The sequence below is a fragment of the Syngnathus acus genome, chromosome 10 (genome assembly GCF_901709675.1).
Source record: "Syngnathus acus chromosome 10, fSynAcu1.2, whole genome shotgun sequence".
Classification (NCBI taxonomy): domain Eukaryota; kingdom Metazoa; phylum Chordata; class Actinopteri; order Syngnathiformes; family Syngnathidae; genus Syngnathus; species Syngnathus acus.
Window position 1 is genome coordinate 11094480 of NC_051095.1, and position 24391 is coordinate 11118870.

Below are 24391 nucleotides of genomic sequence, written 5' to 3' on the forward strand. Positions count from 1 at the left end.
AGGATTTCATACCTAACTCCAAACATGGGCCCACTGTGATACGATTTTAAGGACGCTTTGATTTTGAAGCGGAACCACTTGATTCGATGCAGTGGGATTACAATTCACTAGGGTTCAGTTTAGTGGGTATGAGACAATGAGGTTTTTTTTGGCATTTTACATCACGTACAATAACATTTGATGAGCCAAGCTTCAGATCCAAAATATCTTAACTGTTTAAGGCAGACGTGAAAGACACTTACTGCATTGCCCACCTTGTAGCATAATGTCGTTTTAATATAAAGACACACAATCGAGTCAAAATGAGATTAGCCCGTCCTTTTGGTCACTTTATTAAATGTTATATTAAATACTTAGCAAGATAATAGCAGATTAGATCAACATGGCAAATTGTGGTGTATTTGCTAACATAAGAACATTCTTAAAAGGGCAAAAACAGTCTACATGTATATGAAATACACCTTGTGCAAACACAGGAGCCATGGAGAGACAACAGGCTTCTCTCGCCCCACACAAGCCCTCGTTAACAGCACGCCGACGCCAGTTTGGAGCAGATCGTGTCCGAGAACAAGCAGCAAGTTGTCCGAAAAAGAGCCGGCAGGTGAGACTGAGGTGTCACAAAGCCAGCCTGCACACATGCACGCACGCACGCACGCACGCACGCACGCACGCACGCACGCACGCTCGCACACTTTCAAGCCTCCATGCTAGACTGGAGCATGAGCTGCACCGGTTGTGCTTTGTGAGAGCCAGCCAGTCAGTCAGTCAGTCAGTCAACCAAGCCACTCAGGCATGGAGCAGCACGAGTGGAACATAAAAACAATGACGAGGACGCACAGCGCTATGCTAGACATCACACTAAACAGTGAGAATGACAATGTGAAAAGAAATGGTCACAGGGACCAGTAGGCAGTTTTGAACAACACAAGCATTCCAACACCAGCCGTGTGTTGCGAGAAACAAATAAACCGTGGTGGGTAGGGTTTTTTAAAAACTCAAGTGAGGTCATCACCATTTTCTTTTCTTTTTTTTTTGTTTTTTTAAATGGGCACGCCATTTTCTTTGATTAGTATAGGAATCTACTGGTTGTCACCAACCACACTGGTCCCGATGGGGTTTTAGAGTAGTACCATTATAAAAAACGGTGTTTAAACTTGGATGAACCCCTTTTTTAAGGGGGGAAACAACGCAACGCTTTCAAACGGTGCAACAAAAAAAACAACAACTAGAAGAGACTTAACTTTAAATACATGAAAAAAATGAATATATAGAACTTGAATAACATTAAGGCGGTATGTACACTTTGTATTTCTGACGAGTTTCCCCAAATAGACCCCTTTCAAACAGTCATTTTTACATTGGGTTCCGCTGACTCCCGGTGGACGACAGAATTGCGACTTCAGTGGATAGCGGTCCGGCCTCCACTTTTTTCTGGGGCTCTCATCTGACTCATAAGGAGAGAGAGAGAGAGGCCCGGCTTGGGCTGGGCCCACTCAGTAGCAGAGAGACGGTGTGACCTACAGGCCCTTGGAGGGCCCGGGATTCTTGCCCATGGCGGCGTGGGGGTTCATGCCGTGCAACTGCTGGTAAAGACCCAGCAGGTCCATGTGGCTGAGCCTGTTTCCTCCCAGCATGCCATTCTGCAGGGCCATGTTCAAGAGGGTGGTCTGGTTGGCCATGGCCAGTTGCTGCTCTTGGACCTTCCTGTTGTTTATCACCTTCTGGACGTACATCATCAGCTGACAAGAGAAGCATCGATATAATTATTATTAAGGACAGATTTTGAATCAATTTTGTCATGTGTCAACACAACTTTTAGGTCACTGAAAATCATTTCCAATACAAATTGGAGCATCTGTGTCAGCCGAAAAATGACCGTGTTTTAGGCAATTCCATTTGGATTCTTGCAGTATTGAATGTAAATATTCATGGTCACTTAAACGGGCTGACTGATCAAATAGGCAGGCTAATTAATCCGTTGGGCCCTCGTGCGAGTCACTACAAGGACAATATGTGGTACAAAATGCAGCACGGAAGCGAGAGTTCTTACCGACTGCTGCATGGTGAGAGTTTCTCTGTAAATAGCTTCCCTGCGTTTGGCCTCCATTTCCACAGAGGCCATTTGGGCCATAGCCAAAGATTGGACCTGGCTCTCAGTAAGACTGGCGTTCTCTTTCCACTGTTGATGACGGAGAGAACAATTTACACGGTCCCAAACATAAAGGTCGGGATGCTAAGAAGCGAATGGAAAATGTCAGCACTTACAATTCGTGCGATAGTATCTTCCAGTGAGTCTCGTTGTAAACTCTTCAGCGCATTTGTTGCCTCGATGACCTTCAGTCGCCCTTGGTTGATAAGGTCCTGTCCACAAATGAAGACAGAGGAACAGTTGAAACAACGCCTTTGTCTCATTAGCATCACGAGCAGTAGAACCCCCCCGCCCCAGCTCAGCTTCAAGTGTTGCATAGCCGGGCTGGGATTGTGCAAATAACATGGATTGAAACGATTAATGTCATGGAGCATTGTTTATAGCGACAAAACCACAGAGGATTATTGAGCTCTGAAGTTGTTATGAGCTCATTTGGTTGTTACATCCCACGAGATTTACTGTATCATCCATTCGCTGCACTTCCAGCAACAAGTCATTTAATTCACTGCACATTGTCGAAACGTAACAGCTACGTGCCACAGAACATGATGCAGTCGGCGGGTGCTTTTCATTTGGAAACAACGCGAGTTATAACGAAACTGATTGTCTGGACATCAGAAAATAATTGTTGGTGGGATTGCAACACGACAATGTAAAAAACAAAAACAAATAATCCACAGCATTTAGTCATGCCCCCTTGTCATTTTGTGTCAGAGTTGCACTTCTGACTGGTTCAAATGGCCTGATAATGATTGACTATAGCGCCCCCTGTTGCTGTGGCATGCATCAATGTCGAGCAGCGTACCCATTCCTAATCTTTCTATCCACACTAACAAGATGTTTCTAGCATCCTCTCACAAAAGTAATAACTCATTAACACATCTAACATGAAAAAGCAGTGGCAAGAGTTCTCCCAAGTTTCTTATAAATTTTATCAAATATATTTTCAGACAACCACGGCAGGTTATTCAACCAACGAATGCAGAAAATCAATTAGACAACAATGAAAACGTATGACAAATGAACTGACAAGATAATTCATCCAGTAATGTTTGAAGCTGTGAGCAACCATTTTAAATAAACTACTGTGGTTATCTGAAAGAAAAATAACTACATGACACGCCCTGGATTTATGTTTGAGCCACATATTCATGATTGCTAGTTGTGAAAAAACAATTGGATTCAAACATGCATACAGAGAGCATCAAATGGGCAGATGATATATTTTGGTAGTTTATAGACGTGACTGTCTCCCGTCTGTGACCAGCTTGGCAAGTGTAAATGGTTCCGAACTGAAATACCGGCGACTTAGTTGAAGAGTAGGACTAAAATAACCATGTGTAGTGTGCCCAGCAGTTAACTGGAGAATTGCCAACACCAAGTTCAGCACCACTTACAGGGTTTGGGAAGCCCTGGTCTAAGGGCTCAACTTGGTGATTTCCTGCATCTTGTCTGAGAGCGTTTCCACAGAAACCACCAAATAATTTCACTCTGCCCAAGAGTTCATTTCATGGAGGTGTTTGGAACGAGACACGCAACTGTCACGAGCTTTATTGTATTGCATCACGTCATCAATGAGTGATCGTATTGCCCAGGAACTTTATTTGTATAACGCATGATGATTATAATAATTGAAAGCAGTCTAAATATTTGTAGCCTTCTGCTCTCTCTTCACACTGATCTTCCCGCTACTTGAGTCAGATGTGCCAGCACGTATAAATACCCGCTGGCTGGCCCAGACATGAGGCATTACGATGTGACGGGTGGGGGTCCGGGGGCTGAGCCGGCCGGCTGCATGACTGTTGTCGCAATTAGCGGCGGGGGACTGAGGAATGTGGTGCGACATGCCGTGGGGGGAAAAGAGGAGGAGGGCGAGTGGGAGAGGGGCATGTGGAGCTCATTACTTACCTCCAGCTGCTGGTTGGTCATGGTGGCCAAAGCCGCCATGTTGTAGTGGGAGAACATGGTGGAGGAGCCCATTTGAGGCTGTACCTGGTAATTGTTCCTCATGGTCAAACCCTAAGAAAGCAAAGACAGCGCAGTCTTTAACGAAAAGAGTCACACGGGTTTACTTGGATACGATGGATGACCAAAGATTATTAACCACTCTTTGCTTGCACGAAAAAAAAAAAAGCCTGACAACCCAAGTGTTGTGCCCCAGGAAAGGCCAGCAGGATACCAATGTCTGTGTGTAATTGAAACTCTGCTGCAGATGGTTTTCTTGTGCCCTATAATCTGGCCATCCGGGGTGTGTGTGTGCGTGCATGTGTGTGTTGTGAGTGGGAGGTTGAGGAGAGCGGGTTCTTATGGACTTGGTCAGAGACAGGTGTGCAAGCCTAAACACTACAAAACCAAACACACACACATCCATGCTGACTCTTCACATACTGTGGCAACGTTTTACATGACAGGAATCTGTGAACTCACTGGCTGATTTAAATCGACATCGCAATGTCGTAGAATGCAATTTTTAAATCGCTAAGATTGCATTTCGAACGAAAATAAACCTTCATTTCACTCAATCGTGTCATTGATAAGATCAGTTGAATGCTGAAGGGCAGTTCACATGTTTACACATCATTATTTTGTCAAAGATGAAGCAATAAAGCAACGGATTTGGCCGCATTATTGTTGTAATCTCCAGTTTTTAAATCATTCAAATTTGGCAGGTCTGTTAACAACCCTTCTCTGCAAGACACATTACGAAGATACAGGTCCAAAGCCCGCCAACTGGACCTAACTGGCATGCTGAGTGGAAAACCCTGTGCTCGCTCTCCTGACAGGCAGACTCGCTCGGGGGAAAGCTGCTTACGGCACACAGGGGGGCACAAGAGTCAGAAAGCGTTGGAAAAATAATCGTTAGGGTGAATTAGAATCTAGGATTACATGAGAGAAGGGGAGACCTTCTCCCGCTCGCTTACACAATCAACCCTACATGCACTCACATACACACACCTTCCAAATAAACACACTAATTGCCCTTTGATTCAACCTACAAAAAGAGGGGGAATAGGAGAGGAGGTGCAAGGATGGATGATGTGAACATGAGACAAGCCCCTTGTGGATGGATGTTGGTGTGGGCACCTTGTGGAATTGTCATCTTTCAGGTGTCTCACAACATGGCATTAAATTCAACCACAAGCGACGCTACGCTTATTATTACGGTTACGTTTTCTCAAACACGATGCAATGCAGGTCACACTTACCTTCTTCTCTGCTTCGTATTCAGCCCAGGCTGCTTTGCGATCCTCCTCGCTCAGGGCCTCCTCTTCTTTGTGGTCCAACAGCGAGTCGTGCTCATGATAGCACACAATCTGGTCCTTGTGGGTTTGCAGCAACTCGGCCAGGAAGAGGTCCTAGAGTGACAAAAAAAAACAAGCAACGTGTCAAAGGGAGGATTTTGAAGTCATCAGTAATTGTTTGCTCAGTATAAAATTAAATGCTATTCTGCTCCAGTCCAGTAGGTGGAGGTAACAACCGAGTGAGCCATGGTCCTATTTGGATTTACAATTTGCATCCCTTGATTTGTGCCATACACTTGTAACAGGTCACTTTTATGATGATTTGGCTTTTCCATAGATACAAACACAGGCGGAAACATAATCTCCTATCTCAGGCTTTGCGGACGTAAACATAACGCATTTTGTTGGCAGAGGTTAAAGAACTTGGTTTCCATGACAACACTACTATTTAGTACAATACTAAAATTAAGCCAGCAGCGCCAGACTCCTCTCACACAAACATGGTTCGAATTACTCTTGTTGCAGAGGTTTAACTTTGTCCTGGCTGAGCTTTACATTAAAGCGGAATTCTGGAAAGTGGAGACGTCACGCGACGACTGCATCATTAACCTCCTTACAAGCCAGTTCGCACAGGCGCTCCACCAAGCTCGCCCTTCATCGTCCAGCTACGTCTGAACTCTGACAATGAGTGTGAAGTCTGCAAAGCAAATTAATCATAGATGTCACTGGTGGGACGCAAGCGGGAATACAAAACAGACGCACAGTAGGATGAAAGGAGACAGTGATTGCAAATCTGTACAGGATAAGAGAGAAAATAAACAGTGGGCCAGACACGGTGAAACTGGATCTCTCAAATTAAGACATGTAAGACAAGCAGACAAGCTTGTATACACACAAAATTCACGTGGTAAAACTGCTCAGGCCACCAACCTGGGAAGATTGAAGGCCTTGCCGGAGTGGCCTATTACAGCTATTTTGAACATTTTTTGGGGAAATGGTCACCACCAGTGTCAGAGGTCAAATGACAATACAGATGCTCACCCTGGAACCAAGTGCAGGTTGGGCTACGCGAGTATTTCCCCTCAGGCACTGGCTCTAGGGTGGTCCGCTCCATCTCTTTCGGTGAGCTGTGCGCAAATGTGACCCTTTACTAATGATCGTCAGTAACCTAAGCCTGCCTATTGGCATTCTGGTGGGCCTGCTTGGTAAAGCCTATCGCTTTACTTCAGGAGAGCTGGAAAAGTGAGAGCCACTGGGTGGGCAGATGCTCGACCCGAAATGATGTAAGTGAAGCCGCTCGGTGAGCATATGGGGGATATGAGTGGGTACCTCGACGGGGTGAAATCTGGGAAGGGGTTCTGGCATTTGAAAATGGATGTTTATGGATTGAGGTGACAGTCGAAATCTTCATAGAAAAGACGTGGATATCAACAATGAAGCTCATGAGTGCATGGAACATTTTGAAGAGTTAAAGATTTCTACACGTATGAAACAAAAAGGTCTTTCGTGCCAGCATTCAAAAGATGTAAAGTAGTTTTCTAACGAAGCAGCCCTCACATCCCGAGAGATGAAAACTTGGGAGTCGACATGAGTGAACCGCATTTGGACTTTACAAGCTGGCACGGGCATCCATGCGTACTTTACCCATATACTCGCACTTTAAAAAAAAACTCTGATGCAGTTAAACACCTGTCAGCATGAATAGCTTTAGAGTCCGTGATGGCAAGGCTTCTGGTTGAGTTCTCCAGTATCTTCTGAAGTTGAGAACAAGTACAGTACAGCTAAACAGTTGCTCATTGCGATTACTTTAAACAGCGGCTACAGTAACAGCTATCCAACCATCATGAATCGATGAAAAGTAAAGGACTTGGAAAACACAGATGCAGACTACACGACAACCTCGAAATTGAAAGAATCTGAATCGATCCGTCAAACATTGCACAGCATTGTGCATGGTCGGTATATTTACATAAGACGTCGCCATACACATCTCTGTCGTGGCTGCTCAGTATTACATGGCGAGTGCAAGGAGTCTGAATCAATATGAAAAGAATGTACGCCGCTGTGCTTTGTGCTGACTTGAAGACACCTCCAACACATCATTTCAATCTCCACCGCTTTCGATTGGAAAATTGTAATCAATCAAAAGTCAATTGCCATCCCCGCATGAATTGGTTGACCTTTTCCACTATAGTTTAGAACAGTTTGATACGGCGGTTTTAAATGCACAGGTGTGTTCGCAACAGGGGGTGGTAGACGACAAGATCCCAAAAGCAGGAATGCAAGAGGCAAAGATATTTATAAAAGCTAAACACAGCCAGTCAAAACTCCCTCGCCCACAGCTGCATACAAGTCACACACACCCGCACACAGACAAAAACACACACACACAACACTAGCAGATAGTGCTTAACAAGTTTCTCCGCAGAAACGTGCTAAAACTTGGAGCAGTGCCTGACAGGAGGCCAAGACTGCCCTAAGGACTTTACACCATCATCAGCAGAAGACATGCCAAAGTTATTTGTCTGGCAATCAGTCAAGGAAGAAGACAAAGAAAAAGTTCTACAAACACTTTCATTCTAATATATTGAAATGTTGAACAAAATTTAGGAAACACCCAAAAATATCAAAGGCTCGATACAAACGCAGCCCATCTTTTAAAACGCCAACCGATCAGGGGGCCAATCCATAAAACTTGAACTTCATGCAGTATTTATGGAAGTTTGGCTCTGTCATATCTCCATGGAGTTTTTCGCACACCATTTTGACCTTGGAGCAAAATACGATGAATGTCATTTTGTTATGGCTATGGTGCTCCGATGTTTAAGACAGCTGGGCGTACCAGTGTCTGCGTTTTTGGATACCTTTAGCTATCTGGTGTTGTGTTTCACTTTTTCTCATTGGAAGCAATTGAGCTATCACAAAGTAAGGCGAAACAACTCTGAACAAAGATTGATGATGGAAACACTTAAGCATGATATCTGCAGACTTTTGGCAGTGCTTTTGGCTAGCTCTGGCCTCCACGCAGAGACAATCTGGAATAAGTAGTTACGCATTTGGCTACCTGGATCACCACAGTGCAATTCGACTGAACCAGGCTTTGAGAGAAATGCTCGTCATAAATTGCATCTACTACCTACATAACAATCTCACTGAAGAGATTGGTGACTTGCAATTAAAATGCATTGTTTGGTTTGGTTTTCAAAGCAGAGCAGAGACTCAAAGGTGGAACACAATCCATTCCTGACACCACCTTGTACAACTAACTTATTGCGGTTGCAGTAATATTGGAATGGGAAGCCGAGACAGTGCTGCATCCCAAGTTTCATTACTGGTTGTATGTGGTCATCACACCCGCCCTCCATGACACCACCTGTTCCCAGAAACCACAAAACAAAGCAAAACACACCTGTGGCGCCGATCCTTTGACACTCATTAAAAGAAATATTTGGGGTAGGGTGAAAAAATAAATCAATGAACAGTCAAAATAATTTCCCATGGCTAATGAGGTGAGCGAGTGGCTTATCGCTCCACTTATGCTGCAACGCAGAACTTGAGGTATGTGCCTGCTACAGTCACCTGCGGAGCACAAAGCGTTCTGTATGCACACAGCATGCAGTTTCAACTAGCAGTTGTCAACTAGTGGAGCTGCACAAAGCGTGTACAAGAAGCTGGGCTGGCGGACCGTTCTGCAAGTGGATGCTTGCTCCATGGGAGAGTGAGATGAGCAGGAAATCATCTGGAAGGGTGGGTGGGTGGGCGGTTAGTCAAAACCTCATGTCTGGGATGCACAACCTTCTTTGTCATTAAGCAGAAGCGCGCCGGCCCCTTTTGTCTTCAATTAGTTTCTCTGAAGAGCACAGAGACATCTTTAAGAGAGGGGTTTAAATAATGACCCTTCATCAGGCAGGGGGAGTCCAAGGGGAGGATAAGAAAAACAACTTTACTGGGCTCGCTTTGAACATGCAGCGGTAGAGAGGTGAGTCAGCATAACAGATGGCTGCGAAGATCACGGGGACAAGATGGCGTAGCTTATTGAAGGACGGGGGAGGCAAAAGCGACGAGGCTCAGGGAAGTTAAGAACGCAAGACGCGATCAGATGAACATGATACTCGGTGCCAGTGGCGAGCAAATTATTTTTTCTGTTTAGTGTAGATGTCGCTTAAGTTTGCAGAGTGACGATCCTTATGCCGTGACTTGTCTGTGCAGAAGGCAGTTGGCTCAAAGCGGTACGCGTCTTACTGACTCATCTTCACATGGACCCAGACAGAATTCCTTCCATCATACTCTCAAGCTCTGCTGCCATCATCATCATCATCTAGTTCCCCTTCTCAATGACTGCGACCTTGACCATAGTAGAGCATAAAATAGATGTTGATATCTCACCAAATGTCATACACGTCTAAATTGTCGAGGCCCACCAAACACACCTTTCTGATAAATAACTTCAAAAGTGACTAACTACAGTTGAAAGCTACAAGGGTTTGGAGCCGCAATGTCAGTTTTAACTGTGCGTTGGTTTTGGGCTCCTATCTGTTCATTAACCCATCGAGAGAATAGTGCAAAGTGATTCGGGCTCAGTACTGTGAATGGAGGTAAGCTGGGTCGGTGTGAAGGTTTGCAGAAGCAGTGTTGATTTTATCTGCCCTGTTTACACATTTCCGCTAGGAAACCTTAGTCAAACCCAAACCAAGAGCATCTCAACACAACAACAAAAATGAATCAACTCTGGGGACTAAAAAAAGTGAAGGCATAGAGGAGAAATGAAGAGATCAACAACAAAGAAAATGATGGCAAGGAACGAGGGAAAAAGTGGAGGTTTATAGCAGCATCGCGAGGAGAAGACTATTTAGTAAATAGCAGTAAACAGATGCGTGCAGCTGCGCTATGCTGGATGGCTCGTGTGAGTGCAGTATGTTCTCATTAAAAACCCAGGGGGCCTAAATAATAACATAAAAGTGGGTGGGGAAAAACTATTCACATAAGAATGCGGATTCACTTCTCAAAAAAGGTCACAAAAATCATAACCGCTAGCAAAGCGAGCATTGCAGAATTCCTGTGAGGCAGGCAGTGCAGCATCTCTCCAGCAATTGCCAACAACACAGATGCAACAGTTTAAAGGAGATATTGTAGTTGTCCAATGCACATAGTTCAGAGCAATGCACGACCTTTTGTGTGGCAGTACACGCTTTGCTCAATCGCGCCATTTTGAGAGTCTTTAAGATTTGTCACTCTTTGTCAACCTTCTATAATCTATCCAGGGCATAGACAACCACAAGCATTCGCTTTCATTCTAACATCCACACCATATTAGCCTACAAAGGAGGGCCAAAAACATGACTACAACGTTGTCAACGTTGTTGGGTGCTTAATGAACTCCGTTAAATGTTAACTACACATAGTCCATATTAAATTTAATAGACTGGTTTGGGCTACAAGTGTAAAGTATAGGAATAGTATAGAAGTGAAGGTTTACCTTTGGGAGCATGGGCGTGGCTTTCTTACTCTTCTTCTCTGAGGGATCGTCCAGCATATCAGGCTCAAATGTATAGAGCTCTGCCAGCTCGTTCATAGTAAAGTGCCTTTCAATCTGCTGCTGGTCCACCACACGGTATGACAAAGACTGTTTGGTAACCTGCCGGTCATAAATTTTTTCTTCCATTGTGCCCTGAGAGAAGGAGATGAAACAAAAGGATTTCAAATGAATATATGTCGGAGGCTTCCAGGAAGTAAAATAATAGTGTGGCAGTTTTAAATTAGCACTATAAGTAAGCAAAGTTCACAGAACCACAGATAAATAGACCTCTATTAACAGACAAAGGTCAATTGACTCATGCAGATGTGCATTTCCCGAACGGCATCAAAATCTCTTTGCTGCTAACAGACAATGACCTAAAAAAAAAAAAAAAAAACAATCCTGCAAAGATCACCTGTGCCAGGAATCTGTAGACAAATACCGTCTTGAGTTGACCAAAACGATACACCCTGAAGATACTCTGGATATCAAATGAAGGATTCCAGGAGGCATCAAAGATGATGACTCTGTTGGACGCCACCAAGTTGATGCCAAGCGAGCCAGCTCGTGTGGAAATGAGGAACAAACGACCCCTGGTGTGGTTTGGAGAGCGGAAAAGACTTGTACAAATGATGTCTGAATTGTTTCATTAAAGATATGTGAATCAATAAATTCACCTTGTGTTTTCAGGGTCATTAAACTCCTCAGCCCACTTCTTCCTGGTGGTGGCGTTGGTGGAGCCATCCAGACGATAGTAGTCAATGTTCCTGTACCACTTGCCCTCACCTTCACAGACACACAAGAGTCAAGAGACGTGCTATTCAACGTCATCGTCAAACTGCTGAGGAACCTTCGACACCATGTCGCCATCAACTCGGCCGTTTCTTGTCAAAGAGGACCCGGTGTGGGTATGAGCACATGGACGGTCACGGTGGATGGAGGCCCTCTGTATGTAACCTTCAAGATGGCCACCCCCTCGCTAGCCTTCACAAGCAGCACTTCAGCATGTTTCCAATTAGAGTACTGTGATCTTTTCATTACAAATTACAAACCCTTGAGCAAACATTTTGGGTGGAATAAAAAGTCAAGGTCTAATCATTTTCAAAATGAAAGTAAAAACAGCTGCTGCAGTTTAATTAGGAACATGACCTTACACTAGTGGCCCCGTGTTTGGATGTATGCGACTATGTGTGCACGCTTGAGGCTAAAATGCGTGGACAACATTTGCTACGTGTGGGCTTGCTTCAAGAAATGCATGGAAAAACATGACCCAAAAGATGAATGAATTTTGGGACACACAACAAAGCCCATCGAGGTCTATAAAAATCAGTAGCTGGTTTCCACTATTAAAAAGAGCTACTTGGTAGGTTGAACACATAAGTACAGCATTGCAAAACCTTTAGTAGGAAGCTCCTGATCACAGGCAAAGACGGGATAGGATCATTCAGTGGAGTCATTAGCAACCTAACAGGAGAGCCAAATGAGATCTTGAATAAAAGAACGTGGGATGGAAGTATACAGCCTACCTTTGTACGGTGAGATCTTGTCTTCATCTGCAGCTCTGCAAGACAACTCCAGGAAATCCTCAATCAGGTCCAACGAGATAAGGGACTGACTAAACACCAACCTGTGGATGGGCACAAAGATTCCTTGGTGTCACTTTACTTTCCAAAACGCTATCCCATTACACTACAAACCAGCGACACACAAACAGCACATTCCAGAGATGTGTGCAGATATCCTCAGAGTGCAGACATACTTACACTTTATCTTCCACTTCCTCTGCCATGCGCAGGATCTCAAAGAGGATGGTGATTTTTCCAGAGTGTTCCAAGATTTCAGCATCGGCCTCGGTGACAAACTCCTTGTGCCAGTCGGCGGTGGGACTCCCTGGTGCCGAGCCAGAGGGTTCCGGTTCTTTGCAAAAAATACATACTCTTAAGTCTGTACTCAGCCCTCACAACAGCAACACATTAATAATGCTCATTAACACAAGTTAATTATTATCAACAGGCCTACAGTACAAGCCGCGAAGCCACATCTGGCTTTGTGCGACCCCTCGTTGTTCATCGTCACACCGTGTCCGCATCGGTTGTCAAGCTCAATTAGGTTCAACGAGAACATGCAAATCTATTCTTGAGGCTCAAACTCACGCTCTTCCACAGGCTCGGCCCTGTTTCGCCCCTCTCCATTCCTGCCCCGAGAACTGGTGTTCCACTCCTTGATGACTTCCACATCATCGCTATCGGAGTCATCAGATCCCTTCTTTCTTCCCTTGCCTTTCTTCTTTTTCCTATTAAGGAGGGACAGTGGAGGACACGGGGTCAGCGCGAGTAACAGATGGAAGAACAGGGGGAGTACAAATGTGTTTCTGCTTTTATAAATATCCAACATGGAGAAGTGGAATCTTTACTTTTTCTGCTTTTCATCCTCTGAGCTCAGACTAAGGGACGACTCTTCAGACTCTGAGGCAATGAATTCCTCCATACTGTCTTCGTCAAAGAAACCCTGAAAGAGAGAAAAGTAGGTTCTAACTTGCAGTGGTGGACGAGTGAAGCGGAACTGATGCACATCGTAGTTGTTTTTGAAAAATGCACAATAACCACTCGTTCATTTCCCAGTAAATCACATAGCAAGGTTTCGTTGTACGACACTGCAAAACCATGCAATATGTCAAATGCTTGTCGAGTGAAGCAATATTGATATTGTGATATTTAATATGTACCCCAAATAAATGATATCTTTATTATCGAAATGAAAGAATTTGATTTTTTCATGATCCAAAATCAAACATCTCAATGCATTCTTAGCTAATTAATTCAGATACATAATAGCACGCAGTGACCATATTGCATATCTTTGCGATATACATTTTGCATGTGCCAATATCATAATATCTCTATTTTTCCAGTATATTGGAAAAATACTACCTACCCTATTTTCTTTACTGATGTAATCCAGCTGAAGGCACCAGGGATGGGTCCAGATTCTGCTGAGCATCTGGAAATCCTGAAAGAGTTTGGTTCCTGCGCGGCCTCGGCCTCCCTCCAAAGCATTTCCCACACCTGCAATGAGGGAGAGGGTGATGTGCCCAAACTCTACAAGTCAGCCTGAAGGTTCGTCTAACTCTAAACAGAAAATGGTGTGCACAAAACATGTAGAGGGGTCTAATTTATGCCTGAAACTTCCATACCTTTGGTCAAAAACATGGTACAACAACAGAGGGCATAATTGACGACATACTGTGTGGGGTGGCAGCACCAATATCAACTATTTTGCCTGGTGGTGGAGCAAAGACACTACATGGAGGTCAGCAGTCAGTACAAGTCTCTATTTTCACTTAGTTGCCCAAGTCTTTTCTAGGAGTGCGCTAAAATGCCACGGCCCCGCGGGGTCATTCTGTAAATAACACCCCAACAACATCAGTGCGTTATGAAAGTCAGGGCATACATCAAAATGGTTCGATGGAAGAAAGAAAGTTTCAATGCAGCTTGGATCTCACCAGTAAAGTGCTCCAGGTAGTATCTGTAGAGTTTACACTGGAGTGGAGTAACTCTGATAGACAACACATACTCGTGCTTGGGAGGCAGGAACTTTGTGAGGGCCGTGTAATCTTTCCTCTGCGAAAACAAAAAGATCATTTCGGCACCGACCATGTGAGGACAGACAACGGTCAGAGCGTGCGCGTTACCTGCACACAACCAGCCAACATCTCATACAAGATGTGAGCCCTCTTCTTCATGATACGGACATCTTGCATCGTGGAGTCGGCACACTGCCCGTTCTGGATGGGGTTGATGAAACGATTGCGGAACTCTTTAACGGATCCGAGCAAGTTCTCCTTAATGAAGTTCACCATGCAGTGGTCTGACAGGGGGACACGGGAGTCACAAGATTGTCGTTTCCAGATGTAAATTCAACAAGTTTCGGCAAGCTTACATTCAATGAGGTTGTTTTGAAGAGGCGTCCCAGTCAGCACAACCCTCCTCCTTGTCCTAATGGAGTTCATGGCTTTGGACACAGCTGACGCCTCATTCTTCAAGATGTGACCTTCGTCACATATCACCAGGTCGGGACCTGAAGGGAACGTAGAGCACGTTGTAAATGCGATCTGGATTTCATTCCAATGACATGGATAGCACAGTTTTACGAACCAGAGATGCAATTCACCTTTTCGTGACAATTCTCTGTTTGATTACACTTATGTTTTTGTATTTGCATTTCCATCAAAGCATTCACACGTACTGCATGTGATAAATACTACATGACCATACCTGGGTCTACCAGAGTCTTCAGGAATATCTCTTTCAGTTTCTTACTCTTGGTATTCTTTCCCCGTGTCAGGTTTCGGTACATCTCATAGCCAATGATCATAATACCCCCTAAATCATGCCATTGCTTGAGAGCGAACGATCGCTCCTGCGGCCTCTTGACTGTGGCCAGCTCCGTCACCTGTAAAACACGCAACGGAGCACCGGTTAATGCTCCCTAAGTAAGGTTTGGTGACAAACAGCTGCCAAAGCAAATTCTTACCTCTAAACACTCATCATCTTTCATCCCATGTTGCCATTTCTCAAACTCGTTGACCCAATTAAGGACAGTGTTGAGGGGACAAACCACCAGTGCAGTTGAGAAGTTGAGCTTCTCACAAAGAAGCAAAGTATGAAGAAATGCCACCACCTACAGGGGAGAAGGGAATGCTGCAGTTAACAAGTGAGGACCACACGTCATTTGTGTCAGTCAGACAGTAACCAACAATCGAGTTCAACAGAGCGCAAAACGATGATTCGGATCAATCACATTTTCTATTGATTTTGCATTTAACCCATCAACACAACTCATGCCACACTGGAGCAGTGTAACCCGGGACGTACAGGCTCATGCACTCCTTCTCTTCCTACCCACCTGAAGTGTTTTTCCCAGGCCCATACAATGGGCAAGGATGCAACCAGAGCCAGGTGACTTCTCAATCTTCTTCACAGACTCACAGCAACAATCCCACATAAACTGCACCCCTGGAAACATAACAAATGTGAAAGAGTTTCTCAAATAGAAACTTTCTTTTTGGGGGGGGGGGCTTACCCTGTGACGATAGTCTTTGCCAGGGTAGTTTTTAAGAGACTCGTTTATTTACATTCATTTCATAGAACAATTTTTATAATTCTGCTGTATTTAAAAATTAAAACAATTCCCATCATTTAAATCTCAATTTATGTTATGTTAAAAACTGCATTTCACTTCATCTTTGACAACTTGTTTTAAACCATTTAGTTTTATTTTAAATCTGATTTTCAAGTGAAAAGGATTTATTTGAATCATTACTTGATTTGTGTTCAAGGGCTACATTTGATATAAAAAAATGGACATTTAGCTTTTGTTTTTCCCCATGCTTGCCTACGTTGTTCCCCATTATTAAGCAAGCCACGGTGCAAATAATTACATATAAAATCCACAGTAATTGCATTTATCATGCCCATCCATCCCCGCTTCCTTCATCTTGTCCTTACCGTCAACTTGGTGAGGTTTCAACTTGGTGACGAGGTTTCCGTGCACCTGCACGATTGGCTCCTTGGTCTCTTCATTCTCATCCAGAACCAGCTTGGTGGTTATGGGACATGTCACCTCGGAAGACTCTACCAGCACAATCGTCTGAACACAAAAATGTTACTATGTAACGTCGCTTGAAAGAAAATTCATTTCGAGTGCATCCACACTAAAACCTTTGTTATCTGGTATGGATAAAACCAGAAAATAATACATGGTGTATTTCCATTCAAATCAATCTATTGATATTTGGGAAAAATGGGAATATGAACTAAACAAAATAAAATTAAACACCATTTAAACCTCTTCTATCAACTGGGCAATATTTTTAAGTCATAACGTGGTGAAATTCAAGGCATGAAATGAAAGTGACAAAAGTCAAAACTTCATTTTTACCTCTCGGAGTTTCTTCCTCAGCTCTTCTCTTTCCGCTATACGTTTCCGCCTATCTTCTTCTTCTTTCAGAGCATCCCGCGTCTCCGTTCGCAGCTTGTCATCCTTGAGGATTTTGCGGATTTTTTTGCGCCCTTTGCGATCTTCTCCATCTGGGTCGTCGTCGTCTTCGTCTCCACTCTGTGGAAATGGACATTAAGTTAAGCTCTCAGATCTTCTGTCCCTTCGGGGGGAAAACGGCTACCTTTGATCAGTAGCCTGCGAGACCCTCGCTTAATGTGTGCCAATCATAAGTAGGTTACACACTCTACGGATAAGTTAAAAATGCATTTTGTGTGTCATGCATGACCGTACTTGCTAAAGTTAAGCAAGTCAATCGCAAACGTTCTTGCACTTTTTTTTTTCCAGAACGACAATTAGTACATTTGTATGTTGGTCAGCAAATGAGTGTATTCCTTTTTTTTTTTTAATCTATCCAGGAATGAAGAACAGTATCTATTATGTTTAAAGTTCACCAATAAATCTGTGGTGAAAATCCTGATGATTTTTCTTTTAAGTTGGAAAAAAAAAGTACTGCATATGTACAACTTTGTGGCGACAGTGACAAGCTGGGTTTTCGTTGCTTAAATCTCGTTTAAAAAAAAAAAAAAAATGTGTGCATAAAAACTCAAGAGCTGCACCAATAGATTAATTGACAGCAGTTTTGATATTCGATTAATCGTTAGGCAACAAATGAAAACAACAGCAATTGTGTGCTCATTTCGGTTGCATATGTGCATTTCACCTTCTCATTGCTGGAGGAATCCTGTACTTTGATTCTACGTCGCTTCTTCTTCTGAGCTTTCTGCTTCTCATCATCCTTTTTCTTCGAAGCTCTACGGATGCACAACAGGATTAGTTTCTCGGCAAGGCCAAAAGCGAGCAGAGTCAATCTAGAATCAATAGCAGTCGTGAGTGCTTGGATTTTTCACCTTGTCTTTCGACGCTTCTCGCCATTGTCCGATTCACTGAGTGCTTCGCTCATCACCGACTCCCCACTGGATGCTGAGTTCTTGAAGTCAGAATCTGCCGAATCGTCGCTGTCCACTGTCAGACAGAAGAGAGAAAGAAGTTGCTCACTGTTCTCGTGAAAAGCAAATAGTCAGCTTGTAAATCATTGCTGAGTGACTCGAGTATGAACCTTTTTTATTTTCTCTCTTCTTCTTGACCGACTTCTTGCTCTTTTCTGCTTTGTCATCTTTGTCGTCATCTGACTCTGCCTCACTCAGCGAGAGCTTGTGACGAAGCAACTTGTGCCGTCGACCACTCTTCTTCACCTCTACATCAGAACTGGAGTCTTCTGAATCTTCAATTGCCGAACAAGAACACAATCCGTAACGGATTAAAAAACATAAGACATTTTAAAAACAGAAGAACGTAAATAAAGTCCCTTTACCTTGCTGTTCCTCGTCGTCATCTTCCTCTTTTTTAACTTTTTTGGAGGGCTTCTTGTTCACGTCTTCATCTTCATTTTCCGAGGAGCTCTCAGCCCCAGAGGAAAAATTGGACTTAATCTGGGCGAGAAGCATTTTCTTTGCGATTCTTAAAGACAAGGAAAATAATCCATTCAAAAAAGGTTGGTGAGGACAGGATCAATCCCTGTCATGATATTAATGCTCATGTGACTAATGAGAACACATTAATAGAACATTAATGACACATTAAGAGTACAAATAGGTGCAGATGATCAGCTAGCATGCTAATGCGGTTAACAAGTCCACAGTCAAGGCACCACTCCGGCAAACTTGGGCTTGTCGTGGAGTACCCGCAGACTGGAGTAACAGCATGGTTTGAGTTGACATGGAGTACACAAAACATCCAACTTGCTCCGTGAAAGTGAAAAAGTAAATCAGACTTCAATCATAGTGGAATATTTATCTTTTTTTTTAACTATCCACTTTTTTTTAACTATCCATTGTGACAAATATTTTGAATTTGTCTTGCAGAGTTCATTTTAAAGCCTAAAAAGTTATAACAAATTAACTCACTGTTGTCCTTTATTGTGTCATCAAGTGTCGCGTGCACGATACCTGTTCTCTGGATCATCATCGTCGTCGTCATCGTCACCAATTTGAGGGGCTTCTTGTTTGACAGGCATTTCATCACCTTGACAAGGAAGTGCCATGCAGTCAAGAACAAGCAAGTCATTAGTTTGTGAATTTGCTTCAAATGCTGTGAAGCGCATTTACCGTCGTCTTCCATCGCAGAGTTGAACGTCGGCTGGTCGCTGTCGTCTCCAAAGTCGTCGTCAGCCTGCTGCTCTTCCTCATCCTCGCTGGAGGACGACCCCACCTTGGAAACGGCTGTGGAGCTCCTTCCTTTGCGCTTCTTCTCGTACGATTTTTTCACAGGTGTGGCCTTCTTCTCGGGTTTGTCTTGCTCCTTTGATTTATTTTGTTTCGTCACGCGGCTCGATCGCCTCTTTGCCGTTCTCACTTTGTCATGCTCCGAGTCGGTAGAGTCGGAGACATGTTTTTTCTTCTTTGATGCCTTCTTGCCTTTACTTTCCATGTCTGACTCTGAGCCTTCTGCCTTCCTCTTGCGTTTGGATGTTTGGTCTGTATCTGCTGAGGGTTTCTCTTTGAACAGACGTTTTCTAGAACTGGGCATTTCTTTCTCCTCATCACTGCTATTGCATTCTGCCACCTTTTCCAGCAATATGTCAGGTACATCATCGGAGTCAGAGTCCCCTGCATTTTTTTCTGACAAGGAAGTATTACTCCGCTTCTTATCTTCTTTCTTAGCCTGACTCGATTTCTTGGAGGATGTGGACTCGTCACTCTTTTCCTTCTCGGACTCCTCCTCTGATTCGGAGGAGTTCTTAACAGCTTGCTTCCTCAAGGGAGTGGTCTTCACTCTACTGGAGTGCCGATTGGGTGGTGGGCTGGCTGGTTTATCTCTTGTATCAGAACCACCATTTTTCTCATCTTGTTCTTGGCTTTTGGACCTGGAGGACTTTGACCTACTTGTCTTCACAGTCGGCACCGGAGTCAGTTTAACGATGAGGTTCTTCACTTTCTGTTGGGGGCGTCCATTTTCTTTTGGACCCGCGTCTGCGGCCGAAGTCGAATCGGTCTGAGCCAGCATGTGGGGATCAGCAAGACTTTCCACCATCTGAAAAAGCTCGTCCGGAACTGAAGGAGGAACAGACATGATGTCATGATCAAGTGATATTTCGCCAGGAGAGAGCAGCTCTCCACCACCTTCTCTTTTAACCACATTTCCGGTGAAATCTTCTGCTCTGCTGCCTTTACTAACTGGTTCCTTTTGCAGTTCCTTTTCCGGTTCCTCATCCGGCGAGCTTTCCAGTGTGTTGCACGGAGTCTCGACTGGCTCCTCCTTTGCCTCAACATCCTGGTTGGCATCGTCCTGGTTGGGATGCTCCTCCTGAGGTGTTTTGCACGCAGCTGCTGGCTCCTTATTGTGCTCTTCGTGCAGCTTCTGCACCGTGTCAGATTCCCCAGTTGAGTCCGCCTTATCGTCGTCCTTGTCGACGGGGTGCACCGCCTCCTTGCTTTTTCGGACTTGATGTTGTCCTTTGTCGCCATTCTGCAGTTCCATACTTCTGAACACCGGCTCCAAGGCCTCCTCCAAAGCAGCGTGGGCTTTTTTCAAATCAGAAAGAACCGCCTTGAATGCTTTCAAATGCCTGTACCGGACAGACTTGTCGTCTTGCTCGGCAGCAACCTGCCGCCCAAACTGGATGAATGTATTGTTTAAACCGGTCGTGGTTTCAACCAGCTTTTTTGTTTTCTTTAAGAGTTCTTTGGGTATCTGCAGTTTTTTGTTAGAGAACGATATGGTCCCTGAGCCGTCGGCGTGTTCCTTCCCGTTTACAACCACTTTTTGCCCTTTGACTTCACTGCTATTACACGTCTTGCTCTTGCGTCCCTCGCCTTTACTGGATTTGCGCTGCTTGGTTTTGTCATTGTCGATTTTTGCCAAGATGCCGTTACACTTGGAGATCAGATCCTGGAGGGGTTCAGGCTTGCACACATAGCAGTGCCATTTGGAGTTCTCATCAGTGATGGCTGATAACTCTCTTCTGCTCAGGTTGCGAAGGATGCACTTCTTGCAGAAAGCGTTGTTGCAGTAATCACAGCAAATGAGTTTTCCGCCTTCGGCACACCACCTGACAAGTCGAGGATTGGATAATGGTTAATATACTCTCTGACTGGAACTACGACTACAGTACAGTACAGTACACCAAAAGGTTTCGCTACATCGATCCATCTCACCTGCACTGCTCGTCCATTCCATCGGAGTCTCTACTGATGTCATCACTCTTGTAATAATTGTAACATGACTAGAGGAAAAGAAAAATAATAGGCAAGACTATCACATCAGAGTCTTGTGTATACAAGTGGAATGTATGCAACTATTTGGAAAAACGTGCACGTACCTTGCAAATAAGCACTTTAAGAGCAGGGTGCTGGTACACAGAGTTTCGTTGAAACTGGTTAACTTGCTTTCCACAGGCTGTGCAGTTTATCTTCCGTTGAAGTGTGTCATCTGTGGACAAAACAGTGTGACTCGCTTTTTCTTAGAAGCATTAAAAAAAACACAGCATCGGTCTACACCAGTGCATTTCGTGTTTCTCCTTGTCTGTCTAAACACGCTCCCCATGTGCTCACCCACCTACATATTGACTTTCAGTAGTAAAATGATTAAAAAAAAAAAAAAAAGGTTCCACTTTATGCTTGGACTGTGCAGCGCCACGCAAAAACACACTTCAATGCAATATAATGAATTACCTGGAGCTTTCTGTTTGTAATCCACTCTGAACTTCAAAGTGCCTTTATTTTCACTCCCTGAAGGGCGCAACACTAAGGTGCCTAGGAGGACAAACAGAACAAGATAAGCTTCATCTTAATTGGGGGGGAGAACATGTTTATACCTTTGGATGTGCTGCCTGTATTACTGTCAGAAGTGGCTGCTTCATTTTCGCTGTCGTCAGATTTGCCAGAGTCATTCTGAACAGCAACCTTATCTACAGTATTGGGCTTCCTATAACGTAGGAACGCAAAATATTAAGTGCGTGAAAACAGTTTGAGAACAACAGCGCGATCGGAAGGTATCGGAAAAAAAATTTTTTTTAGTGCTGCCCACCTCTTGTTACGGGAAGAGGAGTGAGTTGTTTCCGCGGAGCTACAAGGCTGGAAGCATAAGAGATAAAGAAAAAAAGGTAAGAGTCAACTGGACAACATGGCATCCTTACAATGAAGAAGCAACCACGCACACAAACTCTAGTGGACAAGCAAACGAGCACAATGGAAGACAACCAACCTCCTCTGTGTTTTCAGCCATTTGGTCTTGACTGGATTCAGGAATAGGCTGACTCATTTTACCTGGAGGAACAGATCATCTTTTATGTTGGTGATTGATTGACTGATTTTGTTTGCATCTCAACAGATATTAAGTAATAACAAGACTTTGACACGTAAGATTTTGACTGAGATGGATTTGGTCTGTCTTCCAGACACATCGCAATCATTTTTATCTGGAGTGAATGAGTTGATGGCAGAGAATTTGGATGAAAATAAGCAGAGAGAAGAACCGATCTTACGCTTCCTGCCTGTTTTAATAGGAAACATTTTACTTTTTGCATTTAAACAACTTTTAACTTCCATCATAATTTATACAATTAACTTTATGTCACGATAGGTACAGTTACTGTGTGGTGGAATTCAATTTAGACCATGATGTGAATTTTAGGATATATTTCTCATCCTCTTGTCTTTGTTTAAAATTTAAAACATCTGCTTCCTTTTCTCACTGTACCACATAATTACATATTTATTATAAGGCACATTTCTTGCTTTACCAAATCACTTTAACAATCTTAGGAAAAGAACTGCCTCCCTGTCACAGCCTCTTTAGTGATCAATGCCGTGATCTAATTTTCCATCATACTTTGCGTAAATGGAAATCACAATATTTAACAGAAAAATTGCAATTCAACCTTTTCCTGAAATGATTCAGCCCTATTTGACACTATATTAAGAAATTAAAAAATGAAAGAAAATTGTGGCCCCTAACCAGAAATTTTACAAGTGCACACTATGAATTTACTCGTTAAGTCAATATATTTCTGAAAGATGGGCTGAAGTATGGAGCAGAGGTTTGTCAGAAACACACACAAAAATATATTCAAAATTAAATTCAAATAAACACAGCAAATCGACTGGCCGCAAAGACGTTTTTCATCTACTCGTGTCTCTGCGACCAGTCAATTTGCTGTGTCTTTCTGTTTTTACTTTTTAATACTTTTTGAGTTGCAATGCAAGACAATTTTCATTGAAATTTTCATTTAAAAATCGTCTTGCACTGTCAATTTCTAACAGCAAAAGGCCACCATGTAGTGGCTGTCGGGCGCCCTGCTCCGACGCAATGAAACGCTTTTAAAAAAAACAAAAAAACAATAAACAGCCTTTACAATACAAAAATCGCCTTGTCCTACATTCCGATGTCGATCTGACTGAACGTACGTGTTTTGAAAACACACCAGAACTTTGTTAGACGAGCTCGCATCTTCAGCAGCTGCCGTGCGAGGTGAGCCTCTTCTTTATTACCCTCCATCACCATGTTGCCCTGGCAACCTCGCAACCCCCACCCCCTCTCGGTTATGCATGCCAGCCCCAATGCATGGGCATGCACCGAAAAATGCAATGCTCGGGGCCTTGCATCCCACGGACGTTATCACGGCAGGAAATGGAGCGCAAAAGGCTGGGTGGAACTGCTAGTTACCTAGCAGCTACAACATTTAGCCATTTTTTTCCACGCCTAACAGATTACGTTCGTTTACCAAACTCGTCTTAAAATAATGTCCCGAAACCTGGCCATCATTCTGAGACATGCGTGAGAAAATCGGAACTTGCATTTGTACTAAGTTGAACATTGCCGGTTGGTAGCGGCTAGTTAGCTTAGCGTGCTAAATACCAACAAGCACTAAATGGTTCGGCGTCCCGCTAGCAAAAGGTAGCCCACTCCAGTCTAATCAATGCACAACACACTTGTGTAAACACACGAAAACGAGCCTTTTACCTGCTGACTGCGGTCGTCATTTCTTGATACACGAAGACGGGCTTTGTTCTCGGTGCAGGCAGTTCCGATGGACCTCAGGTGGCGATGTTTGGCGATAGGAAAGCGACACAAGTCCACAAAATAAGCGGAACAACTCCAGTCAGTGGAGACAAAGCGCGGAGACCATCTTACCGGATGGCCGTGGACGCGCTAAAATGGCGCATGGAGCCCAAATCTTGCGAGGGCTCCTATTGGATGATGGTCACGGATGCCCTCGCGCTCCTACTGGTCCACGGCCTGATGGTAAACTTTGGTTCCACAGTGGTGCCAGGTCATTCGCAAATAAGGTTTAAAACGTAATTTAAAATGCGAGCGTGCGTAAAATACGTAAATTATTTTAAACATTCACTGTAAGAGACAAGGACCCCCCCCCCCCCCCAGAAAACACACCAAAAAATTCCTGAAAACAGGAAATTTTAAAGTGAA

At 43.8% G+C, this 24391-nt stretch overlaps 1 protein-coding gene across 1 annotated transcript; it reads right to left on the reverse strand.

Annotated features, from left to right (window-relative positions):
* Positions 1 to 303: 303 nt before the first annotated feature.
* atrx (ATRX chromatin remodeler) lies at positions 304 to 24138 on the reverse strand. Its single transcript, XM_037261234.1, has 34 exons — positions 23927 to 24138; positions 22169 to 22230; positions 21992 to 22038; positions 21780 to 21889; positions 21637 to 21717; positions 21285 to 21394; positions 21121 to 21188; positions 19072 to 21014; positions 18913 to 18988; positions 18279 to 18424; positions 18024 to 18188; positions 17815 to 17929; positions 17628 to 17718; positions 16847 to 17023; positions 16414 to 16555; positions 15812 to 15921; positions 15440 to 15586; positions 15181 to 15358; positions 14846 to 14983; positions 14598 to 14773; positions 14409 to 14526; positions 13841 to 13971; positions 13320 to 13414; positions 13060 to 13199; positions 12670 to 12823; positions 12433 to 12533; positions 11584 to 11692; positions 11322 to 11499; positions 10868 to 11059; positions 5356 to 5505; positions 4058 to 4168; positions 2266 to 2361; positions 2051 to 2179; positions 304 to 1739 (listed from the first exon to the last, which is right to left on the reverse strand). The coding sequence occupies exons 2-34, from the start codon at positions 22223 to 22225 to the stop codon at positions 1518 to 1520; spliced, it is 6003 nt and encodes a 2000-aa protein (XP_037117129.1). The 5' UTR covers positions 22226 to 22230; positions 23927 to 24138; the 3' UTR covers positions 304 to 1517.
* Between the last annotated feature and the right edge of the window lie 253 nt (positions 24139 to 24391).